Source organism: Pocillopora damicornis, chromosome 4 (assembly GCF_964200805.1).
Source record: "Pocillopora damicornis chromosome 4, jaPocDami1.2, whole genome shotgun sequence".
NCBI classification, from domain to species: domain Eukaryota; kingdom Metazoa; phylum Cnidaria; class Anthozoa; order Scleractinia; family Pocilloporidae; genus Pocillopora; species Pocillopora damicornis.
Genome location: NC_142673.1, coordinates 2,863,184 through 2,884,376, shown reverse-complemented (window position 1 = coordinate 2,884,376; position 21,193 = coordinate 2,863,184). Strand labels below are relative to the sequence as shown.

Genomic DNA, 21,193 nt, shown 5'->3' with positions numbered 1-21,193 from the left:
ATTTTTTTCTTGATTCCCAACTTTTTTCATACAATTTCTAAAATAGCGCATGTATCCTAACTGACTTTTATACGTTGTCAATTACGTTCGTTATCTGTATCCACAGTCAGTACTCCGTTTACCAGTTCAACCACATATCTCGCGTTAAATGAAAAACATCAAAGTTTTTAACTCTGGGGAGCTTATTCGTAAATGAGTCATCGGGTAGAGAATTTCATCCACTCTCGCTAACAACCGAAGCCATTTCGGGTAATTTTAACTTGCAAGCTGTACTAATCGGAACGCAAGGGAAATTTTCTTCTCCTTGTTGTGAGTGACGTACCAATCGGGCCGTTTTCATATTCTCTTTGGCCTGCTTGCACGTATCTTCAACATCGTCCAAGTCATCAAAGTACTTGTCACATTGTTTTTTAAGTTCATAAAATTGTCATTGCAATTTGTCGATCTGTCTTTCCTTCTCATCAGATAGATAACTTGCTCTTGCCACAAAATTTTCGCTGATAACTGAAGCCATTGCGGGTACTTTTCGCTTGCAAAGTTTTCTAGCTTAGCAAATGTACTAAACGGAACGCAAGGGAAATTCTCATCTGCTTGTTGTAGGTGACGTAACAATCGGACCTTTTTCTAAGCGCGTGCTCTGTAAGTCGAAACGCGTTCGCGTATCATCCAGCACGAGGAATAACAAAAAGAAACAAAGAGGAAAGATTGTGGCTCTTGCTGTCATAATAGTCTTCTTCCTGTCATAATAGTCTTCTTCCTGTCATAATAGTCTTCTTCCTGTCATAATAGTCTTTGAGGAATTTTATAAGAAGAAAAATCAAAAAGCTGTAACACCACTTTAGTGATCAAGATAGGGAATTTATTATTGATGTCAAGTGTTTTCATTTATCTTCTACTTTATTTATAAGCGGAGAGTCTCTGCGAACAACATGGTCGTTTTTCCATGAATCAAAGCGGTGGTTAACATTTCCTCCACAAAACAGTACCTCTATGAAAAATGAAGATATATTGGCAGTAATGACTGAATAACAATGGCAGCAGTGGTTACTGGTGCAGCAAAACTTATAGGGCAGTATATCAAGGAGACAAAGTAAAAAAAAAAAAAACGCTTGCAATAAATTGTTTATGAGGAGCCGTCACTTTAGGACGGTGGCATGTACTGTTTGGCTAATAAGCCGAGTTTTTGTGTCGTGTTTCTCCGTTCAGTCTTTGTATTATAATGTACTAAGACATGGAATATTCTTCTCTTCAAGCATAATGCCTGTAGGCCTCAAAGGACTGCAAATTCTTTGCAGACTTGTTATCGTTAGTCTTTGCCTTTCCCCTTTTGGGCGGGTTAAGGATTTCAGAACAGCCTTCCTTCTTGGGTTCTTTGACGCATTCGACATAATTTTCGATGTGTTCTTCAAGAAAGGCGAGTGGTGAAGAGCCTTGACTCAATACCTGAGAAATAAGTTAAAGAAAAGAATTTAATTTGGACTGTGCGAGCAGATATTTGTCAATTTTTTTTTAGTCCTGTAAAGAAATGAGGTGTGCAAATGTTTAGGCCCTTTACCAATAAGAGAGAAAATGTGGCCGTAGAAATGGAATAATCTAGGATATGCGACTAAACAACAACAAAAGAAAAATATAATTAAGTAAATAAATAGACAAAAAAGCCCTGGCATTTTGCAACCACGACCCACTGGAAAAGAGAAATCGATTGAAGATACTTTTTCTCTCCCTCATATAACGACGATAAATCCAAATTACTATTATGTGTATCATATTATGTTTATTTTGTTATTCACCTGATAGTGGAAGTCTTTGAGATCGAAGTCTTTGCCCAAAGCAGTTTTTGCATGATCTCTGTTTTTTAGAAGGGCTATCCTGCCAACCATGTACGCGGTCGACTGGCCTGGCCAGCTCTGATAACGTGTTACCTGTTACATAGAAGAAATAATACATCAAAGTCTACTAGTGTTTTTTTTCTCGCAAGAGCATATCACAGTGATTACTAGATCGCGGCCACTCTGAATCGTTTGTAGCATGCATTTTCCTCAGTAAGTATCCAAATGTCCGTCTAGTGCCCGAAGTAACGTCCTTGCACATCCAGCTTATGAATTCTGCTATGTAATTTATGACAAGCCCTGATTTCACTTCGCCTTAACTACTAATTATGACAACGTAGGAAGTATGGACTCAGCGGGGTATCCATCTGCATCACGGGATGGCATCAACCCCTAAGTGGGTTGCAGAGAAAGTAAAAGGAAGAGAGGAAGTGGAAGTCAAGCTAGCAAATGAACGCTGTAAGAGCACTGTAAACTATTGCATCCAAACACCCTTGAGCCGTAGACACTCTCCTCACCTCTTTACGAGTAAAGTCAGAGTCATCCCAAGCGTTATCGACGAATAACTTGATAGCTTCGTCTCTTTTCATTCCTATGTAGTGAAGTCCTGTGTCTACGATCATTCTTACTGCTCGCCAGATCTGAAAACGCAGAAACGTTAGCATCGATACTTCTACGAGGTGACTTTCTATGTACGGGATTTTCTAGTGCTGGTTTTCCCAGAGGGTGGAAAACGGGAGTACCTAGGAAATAAAATTCCTGGAAGGCAAAGAGAACAGAGGAAACCTAACCCAGATATGACGTGAGGTCAGGGACTCGAGTCCAGGGTACAGCGGTGAGAGACAAGCGCTTTTATCCATGCGTGATCTCAACCTCAACTATCATTTTATCCTTTGCTTGATTATCGTCATGACCAACCTGCCATTTCAGCATGCCATACTTTTTCAATGGTCTTCCATCGTAGACATCAGTATCGTTTGATATCAATGGATTCTCAGCATATAGACCCCACCCCTCCAAAAACGCCGTGTAGTATGTCTTGGAGCTTAACCAACCAATTGGACCTCCACAGGGGTCTTCAAAGTGCTCTCTATTCCCTTGGATCTACCACAGTAAAAATTGTATATGAATTATGAATTGTATACGAAGTGACATCTGAACTGTCTAGAGGAAAGTCGAATTGTAGGAATTTCAAAAGTAAACCAAACTGTTGTAAAAAAATCTAATTATAGTACATCCGCGAGGTAGCTCTTTGCAAACTGTTCTTAGGTCAAATTGCATTTTGACACGGATCGCATTCCATTTACTCTTACATTTCACCCTCACAACCACGCAGTTAAATCTATCATTCTTAAAAAATTTAAATTACTCCAAAACGATTCAGAGACTGGCACTATCTTTTCGCGACCCCCACTTATTTCATTCAAACGTGACAAAAACATAGGCAACTTTTTAGTCAGGAGTTCATTTCAAACCAATGACCAATCTGGAACTTTTAAATGCGCTCGCTCACGATGCAAAACTTGTCCTTTCATTCACAACGTAGAGAAAATATCGGGACCCAAAAGATCCATTAAGATCATTGATCACTTTACGTGTACCTCCGCCAATGTTATTTACTGCATAACTTGCACTTATTGCAATAAGTTATACATCGGCGAGACAGGAAGACGACTGGGTGACCGATTCCGAGAACACCTTCGCGATGTGGAAATAAATGACAAGGACGCATCCAAGCCAGTCGCTAGACACTTTAATCTTCCTTATCATTCTAAACAGCATATGGCAGTTTGCGGCCTTTCCTTACATCTAGGCAGTTCGGAAAGCCGTAAAACACTAGTACAAAAATTTATATTTCAAATCGGCACCCTTAATCCCCACGGAATCAACGAGCGCTTTTCATTCAACTAATTTATTCCTGTTTTTTCGTCACCATATTCCCACCAATGGCGTAGCTCCACTTTCTACATATAAATCCATACACAACCCACAATTCCTCTAATCGCTCTGACGAAGGGCTAACGCTCGAAACGTCAGCTTTTTTACTCTTTACGGTGGCTAATTTACGTTTTCAACCCAGTTGTTAACACTAAATTACCTGCATTTTGAGGTGTTTGATTTTGGGAAAGGAGGATATGTGGATCATGGGAGAACGAATATTAACTTGGCTCAGGAATCGAACACAATAGTGATACATTGTGCTTTCAGGCTTTCAGAACTAAGTCGTCTCAAAGTAATCAAAAAATTATCGAAGAGTTTAAAAAAAACGTATTAAAGTAACCTTCGAGTTCGAAAACTTGAGAGTTTGCCTTTTCCCTTTCTGTGCCTTTTCAACTCTCCAGTAATTTCGCAACGTAAGTTAATTTGGTTCCAAAAAAAGGTGTATATAAAAGTTTGTATTAAATAAAACAACAACCAACTTAAAATTGCAAAATTTTCACCTGGATATGGTGACCTGGACGAGCCTCGTGGGCGTTGATACTCCACTCAGAAAACCTTGGCCCCAGTCTGTCTAGGAAGAAAGGAATGTTGTAATGGGCAGGCTTTGTGCACATTGCATCACTTCCGTCGTAGCTCTGTATACCGCTAGATGGGTTCAGGTCTGGTCTTAGTTCTACAGGACAGTTGGGTGTTGAGTGTTTGTCTCCGGCGAAGTAAAACATGTCGGTAATTTTAGGGTACAGCATACTCATAACCTGAAAAAGTAATTACAAAGACCAATCTAAACAGAGGAAAAAGCTTGTGAGAGTTAAAGGTAAGAGCAAGTAAACTGCCTCAAATGGGAAACTTAACACAAATAAAACCAATGCAGATGGGATCTTAACTCTAAGGCTAAATCCAATGTCAGAAAATTATAATAGATGTGAAGTTATAGGGTTGATGGAATGAAGAATTTAATTACAGTTAATAACAGCTACTGATAGGTTGATACCAGTTTGTAATAATTTTAGACCGATTGCATAACGTTGTCGTTCATCAATTATTGCTACAAACGATTTGAAATAAGTTTAGACCGATTGCATAAAGTTTCCGTTCATCAATTTTTGCTACAAACAAGACAAAAAGTACACATCACTTCATACCGATCTGGCTTCCGTAAACCATTTTTCAAGGGTTTTCCATCTGGTCGGACAATATTTCTTAGCATCTTCGATATTGCTGCATTTTACTTGTGCATCCCTGTCAGATTCGTTTTTAGGAAAAGCTTCATCATTGAAGTATTCGTCAGTAGAGTTGAGTTGTTCCTTGAATTTCTTGATAGCCGTAGCTTCGTTTTGTTCTCCAGTAGCACTTTTGGCAGCCTCCGTAGCCTATGTAGAACCAGTGGAAAGTTATTAAAATTTCTTTAAGGATGCTCTATTAGTTCTGAGTTCCAAACCCATACCATCTCATAGATCGCTTATATAAAAAATTTAACCTCTATTCAAACATTGGCCTTAGCATATCTTTTGTCATGTCATAAAAGCGTTCATTATAAGGCAAGGTGGTCGAGCGCTCTAACTGCTGCTTTGTTGGTCGGGATTTTCCCATATCGTATATCGTATTTTGCCATATACATACAAGTATGTACGTATATCGGACTGTTTCCACGGAAACGGCAATACGCCGTGTATTCTTTTGTTTGTCACGAAAGCCGGCAAGTTCAGAATAAACAAGATGTTTCCGAGAGTCATATATAAAGTACTTGCTAACCTCGCTTGCCTTAACTGTTCTAGGAAATATTTTTCCGCGAACGGTCGTTTTTGTTCGTACTTCCACGACCTCGGGCTCATATTCCCCTGTGCGGCCCTAACGCTCGGCTAGTAATTAAGAAAGAAGTCACGTTACTCTGTTTTTCTGTCATTTACAATTATTCGAAATGTTTATCGCCAATCGTGAAACTCTTCTCTGTATACAGAGAAGGGAAGGGAAGATTTGCTGAGAACTGTACAGCTTGTCAATTCGATCAATTAGTTGTATCCAAGAATAATCCTACTGTAATTCTAAATAAAGTAAGAAAAACTCTCGAAGAACCCTCCCAAAGAGTCTTTTTCGTCCATAACTTGATATCAAGTACATACCAACGGGTAGAGCATTTTTAACTGCTCCCATCCCAGCCTGTGCACATCCATCGGCGTCATATCATTAGTCGTGAAATATGGTAAGATCATAGCGTATGCTTCAGAACCGTTCAACCTGTCACCGTTAGATAGTTCTGGATTTGTTGGCCAAGATGTATTTTCCTTTCCATCGTACCAAACGTGAGCTAAAGGTAGAGAGGCTAATCCACTGGACACGTTACTTGGAACGCAGTAGCGGTAATGCTCGTACTGAAGATACCTATAAGACACTTGAAGGTAACGCATACTCCCGAAACCATATGTAAGTTGTACTGGTTTATATAGATACTTTTCAATGTTTAGGATCAAATCGTTTGATCTTCAACATTGAAGAGTATCCATAAAAACCACTACAACTCTCCTCATTTAGTACCGATTGGAAAAACGAAAAATGTGGGTCACTGGCTCGTTTTTGGGTTGCAGGCTTATAAAGCAAGCACTGAGGATGTTTCTGGGAGACTTTTACGTTAAGATAATTTGTTCTTATCATCCCCGTTGATAATGTTAATTAGCCATCATTAAAAAGTTACTTCAGCTGTATAAAGTGACTACGTTAACCAATTTACATTATCGACTCAGTGGATAAAAACGACCATTCTTTTAATACCCTTGATGCACGCAGCACCACAGTTTCTTCAGAAACTTTTCCCCTTTATCCATACTGTTTAGTAGCTCAGTATGATAATTACAAGCTTAGCAATAATTTTCATTAGAGGTGTTTTTTTGACTTATTTAAACCTTGAAAATGAATGGAAATAATGTATTATCATAAGCCATTCAGTAAAGATTATAATAAGCCAATTAATCATTTCTTATTCCTTTTGGCAGTCTTATCTTACAGGTATGATTTAGCACGCTCGACATGTAGAAAATCATTTTGTAAAGCGTAAACATCTCGAAGGTAGCTTAACGTGATTCGCTAGTTAAGTGTAAAAACATGACGAAGGTTAGAGATTGACAGCTCAGTAAGCGTCACTTTTATAGGCGGTGACCCATACTTTCATCGTGAGATCAGAGCTAGTCCCGAGGTAATAAGTTGTATATGTAAGAAAGAGAAGAATAAAGAAAAATCTTTAACTAAACAACTTGTGTTAGAAAATAATTCTAACATTAAAATGTTAGAAACACATATACATAAAACACATTGATAAACACCAAAGCATTTTTTAGCGCTAGTTTTACGCAACAAAAGATATGGTTGTGTGGAGTCGTCAAAACATAAGTTTATGTGATCATTCTAAGTTCTTCTGCTTTACCTCAACAGTTCCGTCATTGGCTTTCCCATGTACTCCACAAGGTATTCACTTAAGGACTCATTCACCGTCATTCCATTGTGGTTACTCTTCCATTGGCTTTTCATTTCGTCCGTGATTTTACTATAATAATCATCATTAAGAGCTTGGCTGACGTATTTCTCATACAACACACCTGGAAATTAAAAAAAAAAAGAATTCATTTAAAAATGGTACGAATTTTACAGGTGAAACATCCGAAAATTCATCTTTTTCGTTTTAATTCGCTCCTCAATTGGTCGACAAAATTGCGCGTTTCTCTCTACCAATCGGAGAGAACGCCGAGACCAATCGCTTCTTCATGGTTAGCTTCGGTTTTTTGCCCTTCAAGTAGGATGACTGTTTTTGCTTCGAGGTCTTTTTGGATCCTTACGACAGTCCCTTGTTCTCACAAATCCTTAGTCCTGGTCTCAGACTCTCAGTGGAATTTCAACGGATATATATATAATGATCCATTTCACTATTTCAAGAGGTTGCTCAATAATGCTTAATCATGCAATGTTAATTAAGTTATGCTCAGCCAGCGATCATTCTTCATCGCCTGGTGAGGTTTAAGGATTTCATTATGTCGCGATCAAAAATTTACCTGACCACCCAAAGATTAGATTTGAGCTCACCTTCTAGTATGACAAAAGCATATTACTGGGATACCTGTGGTAGCCCAGTCATAAAATGCCTTTGTTTTTTTGTCGTCTTTTTTTTTTCCTCCGCCACAAAATGGAAAAATTGCGCAATAGTACTCAGTGGTCATTGGGTCCTCAACACCATGACAACTAACTGTGATCCAATGAGGTGTTCACATGCTGATCACGCGTGTTATCTTGATGATGATTGACGTTGTCATGCACAGACAGGGCCCGGTCACATGACGAATCACGAGATTTTTGCTTATAAAACTCTTTGGTCGGTTGTTTTGCATTTCAACGTATTTGGATTGCGATCTCCTGGAGAATTATGGCGCAACGCGCAAAATACTTACAGAAGCATATACAAGTCGTATTAATCGCGGCTAATCCACACTGAAAGATGTTATTAAGCGGTAATTTTGGAACGGATTGAGTCGCGAACGCTTGAAAGCCATGAAAGCCTTGAATGCCTTGTATGCTAAGTATGCCAATGTCTTAGTTGAAAAACGTTCACTTGTTGAAAAAAGCAAAATCTGAAATCTGAAACCAAACTGCATATACTCTATGCAATCTATTGAACAACACTACTACCGTGAGACTAAAGAACATATCTATAATGGCTGCAAACTGCTTGTGAAGAAAGACGACATGTTGGATTCACTTGATGGCAAGGAACGTAGCTAAGATAACAGTACGAATGGTATTAATTTCACGATCAGAAAGGTGAATCTTATGTTTGTTTTCAATGTAGTTGTATGGATATTCTTTTTAATAAATACGTGATCCAAAACCCTGTGTTTTTTTGTGTATAATGTTGTTATGTTAAATATTGTTTACGCATTTGTCTTGTCACAGGCGGCCCAAGCTCACGTCTCGAGAAAAAGCCAACGATTAATTCATGAACGCGTCACGCGTTGTGTGACTCGGTGTTAAGTTACGAGAGGAACTGTTGGAAATTTGAACACGTCATAAGGAATAGTAAAGGGAACGAAGTATGGTCGATTTAAAACGATAAATATTTCGAAATATGAACATTTTTCTCGTAAAATCAATAAAACTTACTCATACCCTGTGTATCCGTTTTATTTTTTGGCGATTTCTGCCGTTTTAAGCTTGCTTTACCATCACTGTTATTCACGTCATCTACTTTTATTACGTTGGTAAAATCTGTATAAAGAATCTTTATTGTTTGAGACCTCATAATTTAAGCTAATCAACGCGAAGGACTAATATTTGGTCCGGTTATATCGGTTAGCAAAAAAAACCAGATCGATGTTTTCACCTAAAAGTATGAAAGCTTTTAAGATTTTAAACCTCTCTTTAAATGCATAAGGCATCACCTTTGTAATTGCTTAGGGTTAAGTTTAAGCAACCCAAGCAGTGGGATTATTTACACAACAATAAAGGTGCGAGAACAAGAAAACGTGATCGTCAGGTTTTTCCTAAAGGTTTTCCGTTTTAAAAAAATTACTTCAGTTTAGTCCATCAACGGAATCTTCGCGAAAAGTTCTGTTTCTGTCACATCTAAGCCGGCTACTCAAAAGTAATTTTGTTTTCTTAAGACTTGACGTTTTAATAATTTAAAAACACAAGACGTTCTTTAAAACGCGTTATACGACGTCAATAATTTTTTTGTTTAGATAGTATCAGTTAAGAAACAAAGAGATAACCACTGCAACCGAGTTATGTTTCACCTTGTTGACTGATTACTTGATTGCAAATCATGTGGCTTGCTATAGTTTTAACTCATTTATACATGCGTCATACAAGATTATGTTCCATTCTGCCTTGGAATGAGGCGCGTGTTGTTATCCTACTTTTGGGGTAGGATTACACTAACGTACTTTCTGGCTAGTTAGTTAACCCCTAGCTAATTATCATGGCCATTTCAGCAAGAAACGTTAACAAACTGCTGCCGTTTTACGTAAACAATACTCTTGATCGGCGGAAACAGGTATCAAATTGAATTTCTTCTTGCTATAGCGGTGGAAAGAAATCTAAGTTCAGAGTTTCACTTGGTCTGTTAAGTCGCTTTGACAGAAAGGCGATCTTTGAAAAACTGGTCATGAAAAGAAACAGAAAGTACAAGCAATAAAATCAAGGCGCCTGAAGATACTTTAAGTTTGTAAGAAAGAAAATTCCCATACCCCATCACAAATCAAAATATAAAAACAAACCTGTTTCGTTTTTCAAGGCGATCTTCAGGAATTTATTTCTGAGTGCATTCCTTCCCGCTTCACAAGCATCTTGACTATAAACCATGCCGTGCAACTTTCCCATTTTCAGATTTTCTATGTATCTCAAAATTCCTTCCTTGTGAGTTTTTAGCTTCTCTTCTATAAGTTCTATATCCTGCAAGTTTTCTGGTTTTAGACTTCTAAACAATCCTTGCAAATGCGCACCCAAGTTACAGATGACTTGTTGCCTCGGATGGCAGTAGAATGTTGGACCCATCATCCAATCTCCGGCGTAGAAATTCATGTCAAAAGGCTGACCGAATACAGTCTTTAAATAATGTTTGAGCTGTGATAGTGCTTTCCTTTCGCGTGGCTTGAGCTTTTTAGAGTCCACTTTTATTTCCTTGACCTCATTGTAGAGACTCCGCGCTGCATCAGTAACACTTTTTATGTAATCCGGCGTTGGATTGTATGCTGTGTACTTCTTCTTGATTTCTTCTCGAGAGGCATCGGGGTCTTGCGGCAGCATGAAAGGATGTTTCTCATAATATTTCTTCTTTGCGCGCATAATTATCTCCTCTAGACGGATCCGTTTGGCTTCTTCAGAGTAGTCACAGTAGGATGATGCTGCGGACGACGTCGATGTGGACGAAGCCTTACTGTCAGTCTCCCCTTTCTTTTCAGTTGCAAGAACTATTAAGACGATTCCTACGATCAATACGATAGCAGCGATTGCAGCGAATAGGATTAGGAATATCCTACCCTTTGACTTACCCCCTTCGAATACAATATCGGCGACCATGATTTCTATTTACCTTGACCTCCTTGGTAGCTGAAACGAGTACAACATCTATTCAGTTGCGGGCCAGGGCAGAGCAATGTTTACCCTTCAGCTGTGTACCCGCAAAAAAAATATTTACATAATTTACATTTTTGGCTGTCGCTTTAGTGTGCCACTTGGCTCGCTTCAACTTAATTTATCAGTTCTAGATGTTTCGATTATATTTCATGCTCCAACAATTTGATAACTTCCCAATTATAAATTTCTACGGAAGGAAGTCAAGAAAATTTGAGAGGTGCTCGACCTCAAGGCAAAGTCAATCCATTAACTTCTCTTCAAGAGTTATGAATATTTGCTTATCTTGATTGACGTGACACCAAGGTATTTTATATAAACTGATAGGCTGTCTTTCGTATCACGGTTTATTTATTTTTCTGTAGAAATAAAGAACATCGGTTACAGAAATCATTTTAAGAGTAGGCAGCTTTTGAGAGGCATTTACGAAGAACTGTTGCGTGAGGGTTTTTTCCGCTTTGTAACTGAGCTGTGATCAAAATGTTTTTGTTTCAATTGCTGTGCCCAGCTTATTTCAATAATCTGGCAGAGACGCAAAACCAAAAACTGTGCCAACTGACTGTTCAGGAGGATCAAAAGTTAAAAATCAGTCAATTAGTTTATGGCTCAAAATCATTTCAAAAAATCTTTGGATACAATTGCACATTACAAATAATGCGGAAAGGGTCTCAGTATTTTTTCCCGGTGGAGTCCTGATTTTTTAGTATCTTTTGACTCGTCCATGCTTTTCTTTGGTGGATTAAGGATGAAGTCACAGCCTTCCTTTCCTTTATCCTTGACGCACGCCACATACTTTTTCACGTGATCAGATAAATAAGCTAGCGGAGATGACCCCTGGGACAACACCTGAAAAAGATACCATAAGGATAAGGATGTAAGTCCTTTTGAAAGCACACCCAGGTTACTTTCGCGGTTAGCAACCCACCCGATAAGCCACCATCTCCTCGTCCCGTTCTTGTCCCTTAAGTATCCCTCCGCCTTGCATGCCTAAAATGCTTTTTAGCAAGTGAAGTACCACTCGATCTTGCAGTGAAACGTCTTGGGTAAGATGCCACACTTTGCAGTGTGCAGCATTTTCCCCTTCTTTAATGCAAGCCGAATATTTTATTTTCTTAGGGTTAGGGTTATTTGAGTTGTGGGAGAGAGGAAGAAGGCAGAGAAATTACCTGATAATGAAATTCAGGCAACCTGAAGTTATCTCCCAGCGCATCTTTGCAATAGTTCCTAAGCCGTGCAATCTCCAACTGACCGATCATGTAAGCGGTCGCCTGTCCTGGGTCGCTCTGGTAACGAGTCACCTAATAAGCCAGGTCATATAAGGGTCAATAAGATAAAAAAGAGAATAACTGTTTTCAAGTGAGATAGATTTGGAAGGATAGGAGTGTTGGCAGCCAGTGGCGAGTAGGAGGAGGGCCTTTTTACATGTGATGTTCATCTTAATTGATGCACCCCAGCCGCTCTTGCTCTATGCTTTTACCCTTTGGAAGGCTATTTGGTCTTTGAGCAAGCGCGCTAACTTCGGACTTAAATGTCCTGGTTTGGATTCAACTTCGAAGCCAAAACAAGAATTTTAGTGTGAATCCAAGGCAGGGTCAGTTTACAAACTAGGCGTGTCCAATAATGTTGTTAGACAAGACAGTCACAATCAGGGAACACGTAACGGTAGCTAAAAGCCCTGACCTCTTTAGAATTTGAACTCAAAGTTTGATTAAATGAATTCAAAATATGAATAAATATAAACGAAGCTAATTAGCTAACTAAATACTTCACAACAGTAGGAAGAAAATTAATGTACCTCTTTCTTTGCAAGGTCTGTATCGTCCCATGCATATTTATTGAAATATTCCAGGGCATCATCGCGAGACAATCCAACGTAATGTAAACCAGTGTCCACAATCAGCCGAAGAGCTCTCCACACCTTAAAGAATTGAGAAATGCAGTGAAATTGGGCAGAACAGAAGCCACATAAATAATGGTTATTGAACCGACTGGAGTGCAATTTGGTCTGAGATCATGCGCGTGAATAGGATGCGGTTTAGAGCAAAAAATGTGCGATGCGTGAATAAATCGCACTGTCGAGAGCCAATAATATTTCAAGGATCACTAATGATTTCAAAATGGATGTTATAAAAAAAGATATATCATGATGGACCACAGCAACTGAAATCCTAGTGAGGTTGAGTGGGACAGAAATATAGAGTGGCTGAAGTCGAAGCATAAAGTGTGAACTCCTCCTTCGCTTCTAGACGTTTCTACTTGATCAGAAGGCTATACTTTCTTACCTGCCACTTAAGCATTCCATACTTCTGGAGGGGTTCGTTCTCGTACGTGTCCGTATCTTGAGCGATTAACGGATTCTCAGCGTACAACGCCCATCCCTCTGAAAACGCTGTGTAGTAGGTGATGCTATCCAGCCAGCTTATAACACCGCCACAACTGTCTTGGAAATGTTCTATGTGACCCTGAACCTTTGGAGAGAGAGATTATGGACGTTACTCCCATTACATCATACCAGGTGTTTACCATTCGAATTGAAAATTTGGCCATGAAACAATAGGATTCCCGTCATACTATTTGAGACGTTTCAGAAATTCACGTTCCGCCCACTTTGCTTTCTCTTCGATTTTTCAGTATGTTTTTTTTTGTGAGCTTTAAATCTTTGTCTACTGAAATGTAAAGTTCTACCTTTAAAAAATTGCAGTTAAATTCCTGCGTATATTGTCTTGAGAACCCTATGTGTACCCAGTCAGTGAACAAACTGTTCGATTTCAAATATACAAAGGTAACCGTTTTTCAATTAGTCAAAGAAACAGATGAATACATCATCTTGTTCAATGATTTTCTTTTGGTTGAGATGAATGCGATGTGAATAAGAACAGTTCCATCCTGTATACGGAGGTGTCGAAGGGAGGGTCAAAGATTAACACAAACACAGTCAGACTAAAGTTGCAATTCTACGGAGCTTGCATTGACCTGTGTGTGGTGACCAGGCCTCGCCTCGTGTGCATTGACGCTCCATTCATGGTACCGTGGACCAAAGTTTTCCAGGAAAAACGGAATCCTATACTTTGCGCTTCTTTCGCAATCTGGAGTACTAGAGTAATAACTTTGAGTTCCACTGGATGGGTTCAAATCCGGAATTAAATCAACTGGACAAGTGGGTGTGGTCGCTCTGTCACCGTTGAAGTAGAACAGTGGAATGGTCTTGGGCTCTATGAAGCTCATCACCTTAATATGGTAGGAAATATAAACACATTTTTTTTTTGATTGACTGATTGAACTGACTACCTGCACTGACTTCTTCAGTGACTGACTTACTAGGTTACTGCCCGAATGACTGACTGACTCACTGACTCACTGATTGAGTGAGTGGCTGACAGACTCATTAAACAACTTACCGACTTGCCTGCACAGACTCATTAAGTGACTGACCTCCGGGGTTACTGCCTGACCGATTGACTTAGTGATCGATTCACTGGCTGACGGACGGACTGACTTATAGACTGATTGACGTAATGACTTGAAGACTTACTAACTTAGCGACTGACTAGCTTACTGACTGACGGAACGACTGAATGTTTGACTTATAATCAAACTGGCTAAACGACAGACCCCACTGATTACTTGATACACACGTTAACCGCCTGAGAAACTGACTGACTTAATTACTGCCGTCTTACATGACTGATGACGTGCTATTAAAATACACTGCCGTGTTTTTGCGTGACACGCTAACTACAGACTAGTTAAGAAGAAGGAACTTCGACAAATTTTCTATCAATCGCCTGTTGCCGAATGATTTATTTCTACCTGTTTTTATGCTGATAGTTTCGGAAAGAAACTTACCTTTCTTGCTTCAGCAAACCACAGCTGAAGGGCAGCCCAACGTTTAGGGCAATATTTCTTCGCTCCTTCAATATCGCTGCATTTTCTGTGTGCTTCTTTATCAGACTCGTTTTTCGGGAATTGTTCTGAGTTAAAATAAAACTCAGAAGAGTTCAGTCTTTCTCTGAACTTCGTCACAGCGGTTTGGTTGTCCTTCTCTCCAGTGACTTCCTTTGCAACGTCAACGACCTATAAATTTCGATTTTGATAATCGTTGAAAGAAAAAAATTGAACAGAATGGTAAGTGACTTAGAAAACTAAGGAACGAAATAACGAACGAATTGATAAATAAATGAACGGACGAACACATCCTTTACGTTTTAAAATCGACTTTTTTGTAATAATATTGTCTTCCAAAAACAGAGAATTGAACACTCGTTCGGAATACTAAGTGCTTGCCCCTCCATTCACTCTACGTGTTAGTATAAAATGGCAAATTGTACTAGGGTTATCTTGTGATAATAGTGGAAAGAGAGAATGAGCTAAGCGTACAAACAACTAACCATGGGATAGAGAATATCGAGCTGCTTTTTACCAAGCTCATGAACTTCCATTGGCGTTATTTTGTTTGTTGTGAAATACGACATGATTTTAGAATAGGCCAGCGATCCATTCAGCGGTTCACCAGTGGGTAGGTTTGGTTCTGTTGGCCAGGACTTGTTTTCTTTACCATCGATCCACACATATTTCAGGGGTAGGGAAGCTAAACCGCTGGATACATTGCTTGGAACGCAATGACGAAAGTGTTCCTTCTCAATGTATCTGAGACATAAAAAAGTATTTTAGGTGTGTCAAATTTTCTGAGTGCACTGATCATTACATGACTACTACAGCTATTGTAGTGATTATAGACAGTTTCCAGCTGAGTATCTGAGGAAATGCGGGAGAGTAATGTTTTGCTTTGCCGCGTTCCCTGATCGATCTCATTCATCCAATCAAATGCAAATCAAAAAATTTACTCTGTTTTACTTTTAGTACTCGTTGGCACTTTGTGATAACCCGATGCTAGGTTTTATGAAAATCAGTTGAGCACTCTATCGTACACAATACTTGTACTACATTATACCAAAGTGCATAACGAGTAAGGCCTCCCGTCATTCCCAAGGGAATTGTCACCAAGCAATACAACGCACCGATAAGGCATTGGTCATACTTTAACATGCTGGGCTAAAAAGACACGTTAAAAGTGTAAAGGAAACTTCTAGCATAGTAAGAGCTTTATTGAAATATGTTGTAGGTTTTAAGGTAAGGCTTAAGTTTTATGGGGTAGGCATATCTATTTCTATTTATCTATTTATTTATCATTTGTCTTTATTAAATATTAAAAGGGGAACAAAGCTAATTTACAGAAATAATTGACGGGAAATATAAAATAGAGAAAAGAAAAGGCGAAAAAGTCTCAGCAAACCATGAATACTTATAAGTAAGGCTCCCTCCTAAAACTAGAGTTTAAGTCAAACTAGAAAGTGGAACGTAATTTAACAAGTTTAAAGTTAAAAGAAAATTTTATCACTTAATATTAATCGCCTTGCTATATAGTTCATTGATTATTTTGCAAATTAATTAAATGGGATTAAGTAACCGTTTGAAAGATCTTACATTGTAAGATTCAATTATCGAATGAGGCAGAGAATTCCACAATTTTGGTCCTTGGTATAAAATTGTGAATTGTTTGATGTTAGTTCTACCTATGCATGATACTCGCATCACTATACGAGAAGATCTACCCATAAGCTTAGTACCTCAACATCTGTTCGAGCGGCTCTCCAAGATATTTCACCAGATATTCTTTGACGGTTTCGCTGACATTCTTTCCTTTGTGTTCTGCCTTCCATTTCTTGTCGGTCTCTTCTGTGATATTACTGTAATATAGTGGATCCAGCAGGGGTTGAACGAACCACTCGTTCAGCACGCCTGCAAAAAGCAAATTGGAACCCAGAATTTATTTCTCTACAATGAGGCTCAATTAAGATATTACTCATGATGGAGACATGAACAGCAGTCACTTTGGAAAAGCAGGAATCGATGTTCTCGCATCTGGTCCAGTACACGTTGCTACTGAGGGCCTGTTTACGTGGAGGTGGGGGACCCCAGGTAGGTGAGGTAACCCGCCCAAGTGGGGTAACCCGCCTGTCCATATAATTTCTTATTTTATCTTGATCACGTTTACGTGATAGGTGGGGTGACCCGCTTAGGTGGGTTGCCCGGTCTGCCAGGTAGGGTAACCCTGCCAGCCGGGGTGACAATTTGCCAGCTAAACGTGTCAAGGTGGGGTAACCCGCCTAGCCGGGGCCGCGTTAATGGCAATAAGCTCAAAAGCGAAACATGCGTGTTTTAAAACTTTATACATTTCCTAGCCGTCTCATGGCAGAAATCACCCGAAACCGCAACGGACACACAAGGAGAGTAAAATGTTCACATTTCGGAATATTTAGCATCATAAATCGACCATATTTGTTTTCCCAAACTATTCCGTATAACATTAAGTCAACAGTTCCTCGCGTAACCTGACACCGCGCAACACAACGGGTGACGCTTTCATGAATAAATATATATGTGTCCGAGAATTGCTCTTTCGTCTTTCTCGAGATGTGAGCGTGGGACGCTTCTGCTCAAACTCCTTGATTGCAAGTGCAACAACAACCTCTAGAAACCTCACCCCAGCGCCCCGGGGTTGTAAGATTGCATGTAAACGCGTTTTATTTTTCGACCACGGCTAGGCGGGTTACCTCACTTACCTGGGGTCTCCCACCTCCATGTAAACAAGCCCTGAGTGGCGGTATGAATCAGGTTTTTAGACCCAGAGTTCCAATTTGATCAAAACACACGTGCTGAGCTATTGTTCTGGTCATAAGATAATTTGTTTTGCCACGTCCTATGTGCGGTCGCCGTCTTGGTTAGCTTATGAACTGGGCGGAAAAAGTCACAAAGAGTGGCTTTATATAACTTATTTCCTTTGTGTTCACGAGGCGCGTAATATTTTGGTGACCTGTCGGGCACGCACAAGTGATTCACGTTGGAATGTATTGGACTGTTCAAAACAACTAGAATATTCAGTGGATCATGGCTGAAACACTACACCAGTACCAAGAGTCAAATCGGATACATATAAATACATAAGGCCACGGACGGGTGACATACGAAGACACACGGAAACACACAAGTAAAATTTTCCATTTCTTTTCTTTTCGAATTATATGAAGAGCCATTTTCCTGAACAGAGTAACCACGTCTTGAGCTTTTTGAACACAAGCACGATCGCGCCGCACACATAAGGCTGTCCTCTTTTAATTTATTTTCTTTTATTTTCATTCGATCCTCATCCAAAGGCGTTTTTTGATCCTGTTTTCTCGGGAGGAGAAAACTCCACCAGATCATCTGAAAGTCGACCAAACCTCGGGAGAGTTATGCTTCCTGTGCATCGTCGCATAACGACAAGGGTAGGCCAGCTAATTCTAACGTTGGCAATCATAGTCACGCAAATTAAACGAAAAATTCAAATAGAGAGACCTAGAGACTCTTGTTTCGCTGAGAGTTAAGTTGTAAAATCCGTGGAAATGCATACAAAGGTGCTTTTGAATACACTTGCCCTTTTGCTGCTTTTTCTGACTTTACACTCACAATCACACGACGAAAATCATTACCCTTTGCAGAATCGGTTGTTTGGAAATTTTCACGGGGAAAAATTCAGCGGTCGAGACGTTTTCGAATAAATGTTAAGAAATGTTCCATGTGTTAGGGTTTTTCACATTAGCATTTAGTGATAAACTCATTAGCATGAACGAATTCACTCTTAGTTAAGTGGGTGCCACGCTTGGGTAAAGCTTTTTGAATTAATGTTCTTGATTTGTTTGCAGTTTTGCCTGTTAAACTCAAAAGAGGATGAGGTATTCTCTTTTTTTTAAAAGCATCCTATAAAGTATTTATTAGCAATTTGTTGATCCATCCCCGTTCGCTCTAAATGCACGTCTCTCTCACTTTTCTCCAATCAGTTTGCCACGTCACGCGCGGCGAAACTTCAACTAGGAAGGAAATGAAAGGAATAAGCATTTGCCTAATTGATTTGCGTTCCAAGAAGAGCTTTTTTTTTCTAAATGTTATTTGCGTTTTTTCCTTAATATTATTTGCTTCAATTCACTTATTGACCTCTTATCATCTCATGCAAGGTCCTTAATGAATGTTCAAGTTGCACGACACTTGAATAAAGTTTATTATTATTAATGCACTAAATGACCTCTTCTCGTCTCATCCAAGGTCCATTGAAAAAAAGGCTAAAAAGAACTCATTAAAAACTGTCTAAATATTTGAACTTCATACCTGTCGCGTTGTGTAAAGAAATGCCAGAATATACCAATTCGATGGAGTCAATACCAGCTTTGCACTCTTCTACACTTCTGACCATTCCTCGGCGAACTCCTATCTTCATGTTCTCGATGTATTGTAAAATACCAGCTTTGTGAGTTTTGAGTTTCTTTTCTATGAGCTCCACGTCCGATGCATTGAAAGGTTTGTGATATGATCCCAGGCCTTGATAAACACCATATCCATGGTAGCAGATTGCCTGCCAGCAAAACAAATTCGGTCCCAACATCCAGTCTCCTGCGTAATAATTCACATCATAAGGCTGACCGAATATATGCTGCAGATAATGCTTCACTTGAGCAATTGCCTTCCTTTCTCGGGACTTTAACGCGTCTTCATTGATCTTTTTGTCAGTGATTTCTTTCAGCAAAGCCAAAGACTTATCCGTGCGGGTTTTAATGACGGCTGGTGTTGGATCGTAAGCAACGTATTCTGCCTTGACTGTCTCTGTTTTTACGTCTGGGTCTTGAAACACATCGTAAGGATGAAGTTCGTAATATGTTGCCTGAACTCGACTAAGGAATTCATCGAGGCCAATTCGTTTAGCTTCCTCTGAACCGTCGCATCCACCTGACAGAGAAGTCTCCCGTTTTGCGATGTTTGAATCGTGCGTTTTCTCATCCTTCTCTTTTAATGCAATTACGGTTAGCACAATTCCCACCACGAGAAAGATTACTCCGACAGCCAGTAAGACTAATGAGACGATTCTAAATTTAGAATCTTTTCCTTCGAATTTGATGCTTCTTTGGTCCGAAAAGATCATTTCTGAACTTTTATTCAGCTCCATGATGCCAAGTTCTGAACAAGGTCTGAACTGAACCAGGGAAGGAGAAGATTAAATTCACTGTCGCCTGTGGCGTTAACAAGCCACTCCCTGGACTGAACCAGTAATTGTGTGGGTCTCGAAGATCACACGAGAACAAAGTTAAAACAATTTAAACGATAATTTGCATAATATGAAAGGCAATTGAAGCAACTGGATTTTGCATTTCTAATTTATGGTCAACTAACTGCGAAATGAATTTATATTGGTTTTCTTTCGATTAAACTACTGTTTTCATGTTCTGTTTCAATTCAATCAAGTTTCGCGTTTTTGAGTGAGGTTGGATAAGAATTGCGGAAAGCCAGTAGCATTTTACTTCTTGCCAGTATAGGCGTTGTTCTTGTTAGATAATTCTTGTGGCTAATTGATTTCAACTGAGTCAGTCGTTTCGTTAGTTTTTGCTGGCGCCGTGTTTCTATCAGTAGTTTTACTGTCGGACCTGGTAACGCCACAAATTGTAGGTTCGTTTCTATTTCATGTACCTATGTCGTTATTCCGGTTGTTGTTATATTTGTACATGGATGTTTGTAATTTATTTTCAGTCGAATCACATATACACATCTTTACATCTAAATATTCGTCTATCTGGTAAATAGATTAAATATGCACTTATTTTGTGGCGTTAAACGTGAAGTATTTATCTATAGTAATGACTGTACATAGTGTTACGACGTATCGTCCGGGAAATAAGCTTCAAAGAAACTCGCGCTATGGAGAGACACCAAGACTCTTTTTTTATGCTTTTCTAGTTTTTTTTCCATATTTGTGCTTTCCGCGGCTAGAAAATAAAAATGCCTCTTCTGCTTCTATTGAAGTGTTTTTCTAAAGCATGCCCCTAAGTATTCTATCAGTTGATGGTAAGCATATTTGGGTTATGAGCTGAGAGACCTAGCCGGGGAAAAAAGTTCCTAGACCTTGGAAGTTTAACCCCTATACTTAAACAATAAACCAAATTCTTTTAAGGAGACTTAAAGAACAACTTAAAGAATAAAGTACGTGATTTTTTACCAAATATAAGGCCAATCTCTGAACACAAAAATCAAAACAGGAATTAACTCTGTTGTTGGTCCTAGCCGAGGTCAGGAGACAAACCCAAACATTTTCACCCGCGGAAACTGTTACTGGAGCGGCAAACAACTCAAACGTTAAGCTATGTGTTCGATCTTGCACACCCTCGGGCACAAGACCCACGCAAGGATTACAGAATAATCAGTCAAAGGAAAAAAACTTTAAAATAACTCAT

General features: G+C 39.3%; 2 protein-coding genes across 2 annotated transcripts; both read right to left on the bottom strand.

The window, feature by feature from the left end:
- Positions 1–837: 837 nt before the first annotated feature.
- LOC113665259 (uncharacterized) lies at positions 838–11,079 on the bottom strand. The gene is made up of 9 exons (XM_089203457.1): positions 10,025–11,079; positions 7,186–7,357; positions 5,891–6,149; positions 4,913–5,140; positions 4,271–4,525; positions 2,748–2,933; positions 2,348–2,470; positions 1,791–1,922; positions 838–1,443 (listed from the first exon to the last, which is right to left on the bottom strand). Exons 1-9 carry the CDS (start codon positions 10,824–10,826, stop codon positions 1,249–1,251), a joined length of 2,352 nt encoding a protein of 783 aa, XP_089059583.1. The 5' UTR covers positions 10,827–11,079; the 3' UTR covers positions 838–1,248.
- Positions 11,080–11,213: 134 nt separating this feature from the next.
- On the bottom strand, positions 11,214–20,571 carry LOC113665257 (uncharacterized). The gene is made up of 9 exons (XM_027180933.2): positions 19,083–20,571; positions 16,508–16,679; positions 15,269–15,527; positions 14,727–14,954; positions 13,854–14,108; positions 13,163–13,348; positions 12,676–12,798; positions 12,047–12,178; positions 11,214–11,726 (listed from the first exon to the last, which is right to left on the bottom strand). Exons 1-9 carry the CDS (start codon positions 19,912–19,914, stop codon positions 11,526–11,528), a joined length of 2,388 nt encoding a protein of 795 aa, XP_027036734.2. The 5' UTR covers positions 19,915–20,571; the 3' UTR covers positions 11,214–11,525.
- Positions 20,572–21,193: the final 622 nt, after the last annotated feature.

What these genes read in the sequence shown, in the direction of transcription:
- LOC113665259 (XM_089203457.1), bottom strand. Translation starts at nt 10,826, where the DNA reads ATGGTCGCCGATATTGTATTCGAAGGGGGTAAGTCAAAGGGTAGGATA. An exon ending in CGCCTTGAAAAACGAAACAG is followed by an intron (nt 7,358 to 10,024) that starts GTTTGTTTTTAT and finishes TTTAATTTCCAG; the next exon opens with GTGTGTTGTATGAGAAATAC. An exon ending in CCAATGACGGAACTGTTGAG is followed by an intron (nt 6,150 to 7,185) that starts GTAAAGCAGAAG and finishes AGTGTCTTATAG; the next exon opens with GTATCTTCAGTACGAGCATT.
- LOC113665257 (XM_027180933.2), bottom strand. Translation starts at nt 19,914, where the DNA reads ATGGAGCTGAATAAAAGTTCAGAAATGATCTTTTCGGACCAAAGAAGC. An exon ending in TCGATATTCTCTATCCCATG is followed by an intron (nt 14,955 to 15,268) that starts GTTAGTTGTTTG and finishes CGAAATTTATAG; the next exon opens with GTCGTTGACGTTGCAAAGGA. An exon ending in TGCCTGAATTTCATTATCAG is followed by an intron (nt 11,727 to 12,046) that starts GTAATTTCTCTG and finishes TATCTTTTTCAG; the next exon opens with GTGTTGTCCCAGGGGTCATC.